The 13032-nt window shown below is 42.5% G+C and overlaps 1 protein-coding gene across 2 annotated transcripts in view; it reads left to right on the top strand.

The window, feature by feature from the left end:
- The first annotated feature begins 640 nt into the window (after positions 1-640).
- Positions 641-13032, top strand: part of NHS (NHS actin remodeling regulator) — a 332777-nt gene continuing 320385 nt past the window's right edge. For both annotated transcript variants that reach the window (XM_075336287.1, XM_075336288.1), the window contains exon 1: positions 641-1397. In XM_075336287.1, the coding sequence (XP_075192402.1) occupies positions 986-1397 (412 nt within the window). In that variant the 5' untranslated portion in view covers positions 641-985. The remainder of the gene's footprint in view (positions 1398-13032) is intronic.

The raw sequence follows: 13032 nt of genomic DNA on the forward strand, positions 1-13032 counted from the left end.
TCTTTATATAAGGATATAATGCCAATATTTTTCTTTACATAGTGCTATTATATTCCGCAGCACTTTACAATTCAGAGGTATTTACATATATAATGTATATAGAAGGAATAGACCTTGCTGAATGAAAGTGATAAAAGCGAACGTGGCTTTATTCTCTGGCGTCATTGTTATGTGATTCCGCTACAATGAGCAGGAATGTTGCTCGCATCGGTTGTGTTCCTACTCCGGCAGCTTGACTTTACTCAATCCACAGATTTTTGCACAGATTGACCGGTTCTAAATGTACCATGCCATTCAGGCTCCGGTACTGTCTGAGTATTCTGTAAACCTTGATTTTTTTTTTGCATCTGGAATATGGGATATAAAACCAGAAGTAGAATCTATGGCCTCGGGTAGCATAAATCAGCTCTGGAAGTTGCCAGGCGATTTGCTGCAGAATGTCTTGCTGTAGAAGCGAGACCTTCAGTGACTCCATGTGGTCGAGGAAGGCAGTGTCTTGTGTGAAACAGTTTGATTCCTCCCCTTGGATCCTCAACACCTCCTCCTCCTCCCTCCCTGTGTCTCTCTAATTCCTCCTCCCCATTCAAACATCTATGTGAATTCCTGCCTCCAGGTTTTCAGTCTGCCTCACTCTGGCATGGTGAAAGCAGAGAGAGAGGCAGAGAAAATCCATCCAAAAAGCCACTGGAGGATCAGGGGGAAGCGAGGATCCAGGGAAGCAGTGCACAAATGCAATACTTCACACATGGGGTGCAAACCATGGCTATGATCATCACCAGCTACCAACAATTGGGAACTGCCAGGGATTAAGTAGAGATCTGTCCATTTCAAACAAAAATTGGACCAGTACAGGAGTGGCACACTGGTTTCTGGATTGCTACAGTATTTCATTTGGTGGATTGATCCTTTTCGGTGGTTTTATGTTGTTTCCTTAGCATTGGATAGCAAGGGATTTATTGTTGGATAACGTGAAGGGCGGTCTGCAATGCCCTTTGCCAAGCGGATTGTTGAGCCCCAGTGGCTCTGTAGGCACGCTGTCACCCAGGTAGATGGGAGCTGTGGCCGGGATCAGGGGGAAGAGCAAAGGCAACAGCCCCCCCGGGGAAATGCCAGGGAAGAATTGGCGGTTGGCTCCGCACAGGTGCCCTCAGACGAAAGAGAAACTCTAGATGGAAAAGAAAAAGATGTGGTCACTCTGGATTTGGGCGCTATCAGCAATGTTGCAATGTCACGGATTTTACGGCAACTCTCGGATTTAGCGCGGCATGCCTGCTCGATTTTCCACGAGCTCGAGGCAGATATTCAGGTTACCGCGCGGCGCGTGCGAGCGCTTCAAGGGAAAATTGGTACTGTCCAGCAGGTTGTCAGCAGCTTGGACCCAAAGCAGGAGACAGTGCGTGAGTACCTCGTCTTCAATGGAATTTGCTGCATTTTGTATTTAGAATCTATCTTTCGGGGATAAGAATTGCTGATTGTTACAGACCTTTTAAAACAGTAAAAAAAAAAAAGGCAAAAGGTGAATTGCCACAAAGGCACCAATTTCCTAGCCTTCCTCTGACCTCCTGGTTTTATGTACCACATTGCTTATCTTATGCTAACAAGTCCCCAAATGTTTCATTATCACCTCAGATGCTACCAGAGAAGGGAGGGAAATCTGCATTGCTGCTTCAGCAGCTGCTGAATGTGATGAGCAGAGACAAGGGGACTTCTTTCTCCTTGGTCACCTCCTTTAGTTATGACATATAAAGTGTCCAATAGGGAACGTGGATGGGCCTAAATGTACGATCTAACATATCCCTTCATATTATGCTGTAATGCGACACGTAATATTACATTTCATAGGATGACTTTATATGTGGTGTAGAAATATTGTGTCTACAGTATTTTGTGCCATCATTTATACTCTTATTCTACCTTAATACATGGTGATCTAGTCCTGTTAATAACTGCAGTGCCAGCATGTGTATACAGGGATTATACCATTAAGAAGCATCCTTTGCGTGGCTGGGTGTCACGGATTTCCCTACTTGTACCTTGCACTGCTTATGTCCTTGCTTCAGCTACATATCCATCTGCAGTATATTTTCATCTGTCTGCTGAGATAAGTAGCCACAGTTTGGTCCACCCCTTGCTACCGTAGACATCAGTTGCTGGGTTCAGAAGCAGAATTGGTGGATTTGTTTTATAACAGCCTATTGGGCAGATGGTTTAACCATTTCCTTGTCCATCTAAAGATGTCGTGTACTATTTATGAAAATAATTATGGCTAATGGATAAAAGACAAGGAGCTGTGTGCTGTGTAATATTTTACTAGAGATCCATAAAAAAATTGTTTAAAAGAACAGAGAGTCCTCAGTGGTTGATACCTTTTAATGGCTAACTGAAAAGATGGTAATAATTGCAAGCTTTCGAGACTACTCAGGTCTCTTCATCAAATGATGATCATGTCATGATGAAGAGACCTGAGTAGTCTCGAAAGCTTGCAATTATTACCATCTTTTCAGTTAGCCATTAAAAGGTATCAACCACTGAGGACTTTCTGTTCTTTTAAACAATTTTTTTATCTCTACTGGCTAACACGGTACAAAGATATATTTTACTTGTATCAAAATAGAGATCCATATTAACCTTCCCTGTCACAGATGATAAATGCAATACCAAGTGCTGCCTTTTTTTTTTCTTCTGTGACCTATTCTTTGGTGGTTATCATAGTTAGCATTCTTAATGATGGCTGGACATGTAACTTTAGTCAACCTGCATCAGTCATGGTGAGGTGATGTCAGCGGTGTGTGACTTACATAAGAAACCTTCTCGAGGCTCCAGAATTTGCGGAATCACTGGGCAGATGCTGAGGACTGAAATCTCAGCAACATTGAGGTGGCAACGCTGAATGATCATTCATGCTCCTAAGCAACAGGAAGGAAGAGGGTATGGTTTACATGATGATAGGCTGTGGGCAGCCAATCACAAGGCGCTGCAATCATGGTAATTTTGATATTAAAAGCAGCGCTCTGATAATACAACATCCTGGTGTTCTCATAAAAATAGAAAATAGGAACCTGATCCATGACAGAAATTTCTGCTCTATCATTTCTGCACAACTACATATTGCAATCAAAGGGGATCACACATGACATGACGCGTATGATCATATAGTGCTACATCATGCTAATGGATACAATGTATCCTGTGCATATAAATGCTGTCTGATACTGCAGTCCAGCCCTTGAATTGTGAGGAAGGGAGACATCCTCTTCAGACATGGTACTGTAGTATCTGCAGCCTCAAAGGAGGAATGGCTGTAAGCTTTACAATACTCAAGTCTGGGCAGCAGGAAAAGGAAAGACCTTTCGAGACCTTTATTTATGTGAACATGACCTTGGAAATGTTGCAAACACATAATGTAAAGGATGTGATAGAATAAGCAGCCATATACTGAAATGTAAGGCTGTACCGGAGGAGGGGATTCTTCACTGCAGTGTTCACAACCAGGGCAGTGGCCAATGACAAATCTATCAGCCATGTGCATGACATGTGCACTTGTCCTCAGATAATATTACATTTGACTGATAATCATCCAGTGCACTGACATTTATGGTTGAAGAGGGGTTCACTGGATTGCCTAGAAGCCTGAGGTGGCTCTAGTCTAAAACATGCCTTTTCTTCAAGGTCCAGATTGTAATTATATCTAGTAATATGGTTATATCTTGGTGATTGACTTCATTTGTTATAGTGTGTGAAATGTTTAAGTATTAAAAGTGCCCTTAAGACCACAAAGTTCAGGGCATCCCAAATGTTAGCAGGTTATAATAAATATAATTTGCTATGTGCTAGTAGTGTATTCTCATTGAGGTATATCCCCGTGTGCAGCTCTCAATAGGTGTGGCTCATGGAAGTCTTCACCAGTCTGACAAGTGGTAACTATTTTGCCAATGAAAACATGGCACTACTTTAATCAATGGTCATTGTGCCTGATGCAAAAATCAGTTGCTCAACTTGTTTTTAAATATATCACAATAGAGTTTACGCCTTCTAGAAAAATATGGCCAAGATCAGGAGGTGTCTTTATACAATGGTCATTTGACAAATAAGACAGTGGTGTGTTTGTAGTTCACCATGTACAACTAGAAATGTACCCAGTTTATACCTTCAATAAGTTCATAAAAATTGGGTAAGATGTGTACCCTTAGCCATACAGGCTGGCTGAGAGGGTTGGCACCCTTAAAATTGTTCCAGAAAATGAAGTATTTCTCCCTAAAATTATTGCAACTACACATGTTTATATTGGAACAACACGAGAAAAAAAGGAAAATTGGACATTTTGCAAAAAAACAAAAAATGGCCAGACAAAATTGTTGGCACCTTTCCAAAATTGGACAGATTGAGGACTTGAGACCAAAAAATGTTGAAAAATATCAATAATCCCAAGGTTGATGTTCCTTTGTCCATGGTGCACAACATAATCAAGATGTTTACAACCCATTGTACTATACCTAATCTCCCTGGACTTGGACGGCATAGACAAAATGATAAAAGGTTGTAACGCAGGATAGTCCGGATGGTAGATAAGCAGCCCCAATCAAGTTCTAAAGAAATTCAAGCTGCCCTGCATGCTCAGGGTGCTTACGTGTTAGCATGTGCTTTCTATTGATATTTGAATGAATTGAAACAGGAGACCCAGGAGGACCCCACTGCTGACACGCAGACCTAAAAAAGCCAAACCAATTTAGCAAAAAAGGAACCAGAAACAAAAGTATAGAAATAATCTTTATTATAAAAATTCAACGCAAAAGGATGTCAGTACAGAATGATACATAAGATGACAGCGCTCATCAACAGGAGGAGAAAAGGGGAATCACCAAAATGAGAAAACTGTGTACAAACATAAATATAAAGCTAAATCCAAATCCCAGTGAAGTAACGCCCAGCACAATTATATGTGGATAAAATAGAGCAATAGATGTGCTAATGCAGCAGTAAAAAAGCAATGAATAATTGGTGAGACTGACCTGTTAACATCTCCTCCTGCTGGAATGACGTCACTCTCACCCAATGCACGTTTCAGCAAACAGCCTTCGTCAGGGGTGTCAACCTAAGACCTAAAAAAAGCTAGACTGCAGTTTGCCAAAATGTACAAGAGTAAAGTGTGCTTTACATGCTGCAACATCGCTAGTGATCTCGTTAGCGATGTGACACGTCAGATCGCAGATGCGATCTGCTGAGATCGCACATGTGACCGGCGCTACAAAAACGACCTATGTGCGATCTCGGGCAAAAGATATCTGCAATCTGGCATGTCACATCGTTAATGATGTCGCAGCGTGTAAAGCACCCTTAAGTCAAACTTCAGTGCCTTTCTGAGGAAAAAGTGGTGTTTCACTTTCAAACACGTAAATAAAGCACCTTCTCATCCACACCACAGACTGGACCTTTATTTTTATCCACAGTAGCGCAGATGGTTCCACGCTTCTCCAGGTTTGTTTTATAAAATGTACATAAGTAAGCCAAAATCCTCCATGGAAAGCAGATGAGTCCAACACAGAGCTTTTTGGTAAAGCACATTTTTCTACTGTTTACTGAAAACGTAATGAGGACTACAAAGAAAAGAACACAGTACCTACAGTCAAATATGGTAGAGGGTCAAAGATGTTTTGGTGTTGTTTTCCTACCTCTGGCGCTATGTGCATTGACTATGTGCAGGGCGTCATGAAATTTGAAGATTACCAAAGGATTTGGGGAGTGTCAGAAAGCTGGGTTTGTGTCCTAGGTCATAGGTCTTCCAACAGGATAATGACCCCAAACATACCCGTGGAGATATCTTAAAATTGCTGTTGAAAGAAGGCACCCTTCAAATATGTGAGACCAGGAGCAGTTTGCAAAAAAAGAGTGTCCAAAATTCCAGTTGAGAGGTATAATGGTTTATGGTTATAGGAAGTTATTGATTGTAGTTATTTATTCTAAAGGGTGTGCAACCAAATATTAAGTTCAGGGTTACAACAATTTTGTCTGGCCCATTTTGGGGGTTTTGCGTGACATGTCCAATTTGCCTTTTTCCTTTCTATTTTCTGTTGTTCCAATACACACAATGGAAATAAATATTTGTATAACAAAACATGTAATTTCAATAATTTTTTGGGACAAATACTTCATTTTTTGGAACAATTTCAAGGGTGCCAAGAATTTTGGCCATTACTGTACTGTACATTTGGCTGGTATTGGTATATGTTTCCAACAGCTGTGTTAGCAATCATAGTTGTCTACACTTTTCAGTGCATCTACAGTATATGCAACCACCCTTTCCTCATAGACCATGTTATATGTGTTTTATCAATAAGAGGCATTGGCAGATATGCTCAATTGTAAATACATATATCTTGAACATTTAGGATTTAGTATGAAATAGGAAAATAGAGATAGAGGAACAACTTAATAATGGCCATACACATTAGCTGTTGGTGGAACAGCTCATTGAGAATACATGCACTGCCGACATGCACTGCCGAGCGTGCTTCTGTTCTCAATTAGGAGAGGTTAGTGAGCAACCACCTTACACCTCGTATAGGGATTATTTCCCCTCAGAACTAAAAAGATAAGGTATTTAGAAAACCAGTTGCCTGATCCTTCCATTCTCCAACATCTGCCAGTACCAGAATGTTAGGGACAAAAGTAGGCTGAACCCACCAATATTGGACAACTGTCTAATATGTATGGGGATATTCTGACTCTTCCCTGACAAATTATGTTGGAGAAATAAGGGTCAGGCATTTTGAATGTTACCATGTAATAGTTTTGTTATTTAGGAAATAAGCCACTGCCAGAGCCATTTGGCAGCAGCTTTCCCCCTCTCCCCTTTGAAAACACATAAACATTTGGCTGATCAAAAAGTCCATATTTATCGGGAAGTCAGGAGAAATAGCTGAAAGAGTGTTCGGCCATCAGCTATCTTATGTTTATTGCCAGCTTTAGGAGGCCGATATGCACACTAAATGCTTGGCTGATCTTTGGCCGATATTGATTATATATGTATGGCCAGCTATCATTTGTTATCCTATATGTTACTTTTAAGACATTATGTAGCACTTTGAAGAAAGTGATGACATCAATGAATTGGGTCATAGGCCATTTTTTCTCTTTGCACGCCCTAATCTGTTTCTCTTTCCTCCCAGAATGTGGGACATTTCTTTTTACATTGTCCAAGGCTAGTTTTTTTAAACATCAGTCTCTTTCCAAAAATAAGATATTCGTCTATTGTTCCCAGCTGCATCAACAGACTGAGCGCAGAGACAGAACATTCTCAGGCAGCTTTGATTTATTTCGAATACATCGGTTCAAAGACCCAAATACCTTGTTAAAGAATTGTCCAGGATAATTTTTCACTGGGGTGGAGTTCGCAGCTGAAAACGACTACTCCAGAATTCCTTATAAAATATTTAGTGTCACTCTATTAGATGGGGGATTTATATATTCCATGTGTCTGGTAAATGGGTTACTTTCATAATTAGAAGTCAAGCTTGCTTTTCGGGTTTCATGAACATTTCATTTGCACTTCAGGTGTTGTAAGAAATAACAGCTTTGTGCCAAGATGCAGGAACATAATCTGGCTCAAATGAGGTAGAAAAACCTCTATAGAATGCCGGCTGAAAATATGTGGAATTGGGTTTCACTTGTCTAAAAGTTTTAGAATCCGAATTGATGTGGGGCTGTGGGCAGCGGGGTGCACATTTATCTACGGTATGTGAGCAGTAATAATGCAGCAGTATGGTTAACTTGGAGCCACTTTATAGATCTTATGACATAATGTCATTATCAGTAATTGCTTAATAAGCTATAATAAACTACTATTATTAATATTATTATTAGGATAACAAGGAGAAACAATCATAATTACTGTTGCATATTTCAGTTTTTGCTGTCTGTTCGACACAATTCCTTAGCATAAGCCTGCAGCTGTTTTGTATACTTAAAGTGAACCTGTCAGGTGCAATATGCACCCAGGACCACGAGCAGCTCTGGCTACATATTGATAAACCCTGCCTAACTGTCCCTGTATTTAGTAGCATAGATAAAGAGATCTTTAGAAAAAGTATTTCTAAAGACCCTTTAAGATATGCTAATGAGCACAGGGACTAATTGTTAGGACGTTATTTCCCCCAACTAGTCCGTCCTTTTAGCCTGTTAGCACACCCCTGTGTGTGTGCTTACATGCTATTCAATGCCCAGCGTCATCGGGATACCCACGCATACCTGTGTTCGCTGTCACCACCTATGACGCTGGGTTTAGGCTCATTGCATATGTTCAGAAGTTCCCGCACTTCAGGTAATGCGCACTGTGAAGCCGGGTGTATGTGTGGCGCCCCCGGGCTTCAGGCACCACAGTGTATTACACCACTTTTCAGGGGTAAGATCTTTCACGGGTCAGGAGGGGGTTAACCTGCCGGTGCCTTCACAAAACACACATATATAACAGTAAAGTGCTTACTGACAGGGGGTTGGATTAGGGCAGACAGGATAGTTAGCCATCACAAAGCATGGGACTTCCCCATTCACTAGGATAACCACTGTGGGCGGGCACCACATGTGGTAGAAGTAGGCACAACCAACAAACTAGAGACAGAACCTTCCGAACCTTCCTGGGCACAGCTTGGGATAACACCTAGCACTGACAACTGGAGTTAGTGTTTATCTCTCTTCGGAAGCCCGCGGCTTGAGCAGGAGGCTCAGCCCCGGTTCTGGGTAGCAACTGAGGGACACTTCACTAACAGACTTTCATGGGCACTGGCGGTGACCGCCGACGGATCCAGGATCGGCTAGAGCCCATCGTGGCAGAGACCGGTACTCTGGGGCAGTGCTTGAACAACCTGTGAGTAAAGAGACTTGGAACCACAGCCCCTGCCTCTGCCTCTCCTTTACCGGCGCAGTCACCCAGCACTGTGGCACTAACGGGGACTACCACCACCCCTGTCCTCCATCATCCTCCCCAGGATAGTTTCGCTCCGCCTGTGTGGAGTGACGCCATCCCGGCTGCACCCAACATCTACCCCGGTGAGAGACCCTGCAGCGGCGGCCGCATACCTGGCCGTGTACCACAGGTGGCGTCACGATTATCCTAAAAAGACTTTCCTAACCATCATTACCACCCCCATGCTCCATTCCTGCCTCCCGTCCACCGCCATCCTTCCCTTCCTGTACGCTTCAGGGCAACGGAACCGGGCCAAGCCACCCCGTGACGACACAGAAGATCTGCATCCCCGGCCCGCCGACGAGTAGGTTAAAACACCTGCCCCGTGGGGCGCTACATATGTGTACCGACTTCAAAGAGGTCTAATGTGCATGACCGGAAGATCCGGGACTTCTGATCATGCGTAATGAGCCTAAACCCGGCATCTGAGGTGGTGACAGGTACGCGTGTCTATACCGATGACGCTTGACATTAAATGTACACAGGGGTGTGCTATCATGCTAAGGGGGAAACTAGTTGGGGGAAATAATGCCCTTGCGACTAGTCCCTGCGCTCACTAGCATATGATAAAGGATCTTTATAAATACTTTTCTAAAGATTCCTTTATCTATGTAAGTGTATACGGGGACAGTTAGGCAGGGATTAGCAATATGCACCCAGAACTGCTCATAGTTCTGGGTGCATATTGCACCTGACAGGTTCCCTTTAAACAATTATAACCACTCAGGGACCATTTACAGCAGTGAACGTAATATTCAGAGTTTGTTGCAATGAGCTGAGCAGTCCATTTTCATAATACAGGCTGCCGTAAACCATTTTATACTGCGGACTGTGTCACCTGTGACATAAGTGATTCAAATAAAACCTTATAATGCAAAAAAATTATTCACGAGTCTCTACTAAAATTTTTACAGTGGTTTTAAATTGGAGCTCAAGATATTGTGTTCATGTCAGAACTGTGTGCAGAAGACACCAATGCAAATTTTGTACAGCCTTCACCCACGTTACCATGTGCTCCTTTATATAGCCGAGCGGCCTATGGTCACCCTCAGGTACCAGGCCCAAATACTGCCTCTGCATCATCACCCCTCTCAGTGTTCTGCTTGTCTAGATGAACTCTAATTATGTGTAATGATGTAAAATGTTGTGTGTTTCATATATGTTCAGGCTACCATATTACCTACTGTGAGTTTTAGACTGTTTTAGCATTAAAGGGTCTTCCAATTAAAAAAAAACTACAAATGTTGTAAAATAACATAAAAAATACTCCCTCAAACTAGTGACCTTGGAACTCACATGTCATGCTTAGTGTTATCCCTGTGCAGTACATGTCAGTAAGTCCATTGATTGTCAACAGTGGTTACCTGTTGGTATGGCACGTCATTGTTGGCAGATACAAAAAAAAGATAGTTTGAGGATCAACTAAAGCCCCCGTCCCATTTTAATGACTTTCAAGTGATCCCGACAACGATACGACCTGATAAGGATCGCTGGTAAGTCGCTACGTGGTCGCTGGTGAGATGTCAAACCGTCAGATCTTCCCAATGACGCAGCAACGATACAGCGACCATAGCGACCTGTATAACGATCTCTGTGGTCGTTGGGACCCGTACCTGGCTGTACGTGTCTGAGCTCTGAGTCAACGAGGTTGTTGGTAAGGCGTCAAACACACCGATGCATCCTGCCCCGCAGGACCTCGACGATCAAAAAATGGTCCAGGCCATTCCGACACTACCAGCGATCTCACAGCAGGGGCCTGGTCGCTGCTATGTGTCAAACGTAGGGAGATCGCTGGAGAGGTTGTTGTTGCGTCACAGAATCTGTGACTCAGCAGTGATCTCGCTAGCGATCTCGCTATGTGTGATGGTACCTTAAGCATCTTTAGGGATAATGTAAGAGGTGTTTTTTGTTGCTTTACAGCATTTGTGTCTCTTTTCTTTGTTTAACAACCAACCAAATAACCCCTCTAACTCAGCAAAATACCAATGGATAAATAACACAGACTCCATACCTGTTTCCTACTTTTGATCTCCCCTGATGTCTTCCCTAACTTCTAGGATCACTTTCTCAGGGTCCAAAATGGTCACATCCATCTCACAGGGAACATAGAGATGATTTTGAACTACTTCTACCACCCCTTTACTGCCATACTAACATCATCAGTGTAGGTCCATCCCTATCTTACATGTCAAACTGCTGCAGGCATTTTGAACCCAAGAAAGTGGCCGAAACAGTTGGATTGGCAGCAAGGAATAAGCAAGCAATGGCAAAACTATAAGTGCAGGGGTTGCATTCACAACCATGGACTCGGAGTCCTTGGAGCCCAAACAATCTCTTTGTCTCATGTTAGAAGACAAATACTATTAAAGGCCCATGATAGTTAGGGGCCCTGCTGGAGACTTTGCTTAGGGGTTCACAAGCTCCAAGTTACGCCATTGAATGATGTGGGGTATAATGTCTATGCATTCGTTATCTATGGATAAACACGTGAGCTGGGTAGAGGATTGCTTTAGGTGTAGTGATATTGTGCAGGCATTTAAACTGTGGTCATAGTGTACTCATTTATATATAAGACTTTTTGCAATGGGACTATAGTGAGATAAATGCAAGCTGTTTCATTCAGCCAGTGTTGTGGATGTAAAAATGGAATGAATTTACAAAAATAACATTTTCTGGCTGCAATCAGTTGTGATTCATGGCGTAAATTGGACATGTGCTGATGTTTAAGGGGTGAAACCTATCACCTAGTGAAATTACAAAGGAGGCGCCTAAAGTCAGTCTTCTGTGATATACCATGCTGTTCTACTATGGCTTATACTAACATACATTCCTGAGCAGTACCATATACAGAACTTCAAGGACAAGGGGTGTGCCCCACTATTGTTCTGCCTGAGGCCGAAACAGATACCATGTCCTCATTACTTCTTATACAAACATAAATCGTTGTGTCACTCTGGCACAAGACGTACTGCGATTTGGAAAGACTGGAAATGTTACTCAAATTCCACATTAGTTCAGCAGGAAAATATACATACTATCTATCCATCCATTCATCCAATCATTTATATACTATATAAATTATTGCAATACATTTACATAAATGCATATTTCAACCCTGCATCATGCTTGTAGAGCAGAAAAATATACGGCACTCTCCACTAGTTCTGTTTATAAATAGCACTTTATTGAGACATAGTGTGCAACATGTGTGATAAAAAAGCGACAACTGTTTCGCGTGTCACCATGCTTCTTCTAGGTCACCAGAACTAGAAGAAGCATGGTAACATGCGAAACAGCTGTCGCTCCTTTTATTCCGCATCCTGCACCCGATGTCCCAATAAAGTGCTATTTATAAACAGAATCAGTGGAGAGTGCCGTATATTATTCTGCTCTACATGCATGAAATTTAACCTGTTTTCTGTCTGAGCACCACATATACTGCTCTATACCTGAAAATATCAGATTCTTTGTGTGATATTTATTAGCTTTATCTGCTTTCCATCATATATTCTGTGTTGACTATATAGCAGTGCCGACGACCATTATTTTTGCATAGAAATCACTTTAAGGCCCGTTTCACACGTCAGTGAAAAACACAGACGTTTTTCACTGGCGTGTAAAACACGCACATGTCACTGCGTGTGCCGAAAATCACGGCACACGTGGGTTGTCTAAGTGCAATCCGGGCTTCGTTCTCCGTGGCCCGTGATTGCACTTAGGCCCCTTTCACACGTCAGTGATTCTGGGACGTTTGTGCTTTTTTTTAAACGTACCAGAATCACTGACATACGCAGACCCATTATAATGAATGGGTCTGCTCACACATCAGTGATTTGTCACTGCACGTGTCTCCGTGCAGCGTACCCGCGTGTGCGTGATTGCTGCACGGAGACATGTCCATTTTTTTCTGGCATCACTGATGTTCCACGGACCATGGAGTGGTGTGGTCCGTGAAACACGTGCCAGAAAAAAACGTGCTTTTAAAATAATAAACATTTTAACTCACCCGGCGTCCAGCGATGTCCTCTGCAGCCTGTTCTCCCTGCTCCTTCTGTGCCGGCTGATTACTGTCG

The sequence above is a fragment of the Anomaloglossus baeobatrachus genome, chromosome 2 (assembly GCF_048569485.1).
Source record: "Anomaloglossus baeobatrachus isolate aAnoBae1 chromosome 2, aAnoBae1.hap1, whole genome shotgun sequence".
NCBI lineage: Eukaryota > Metazoa > Chordata > Amphibia > Anura > Aromobatidae > Anomaloglossus > Anomaloglossus baeobatrachus.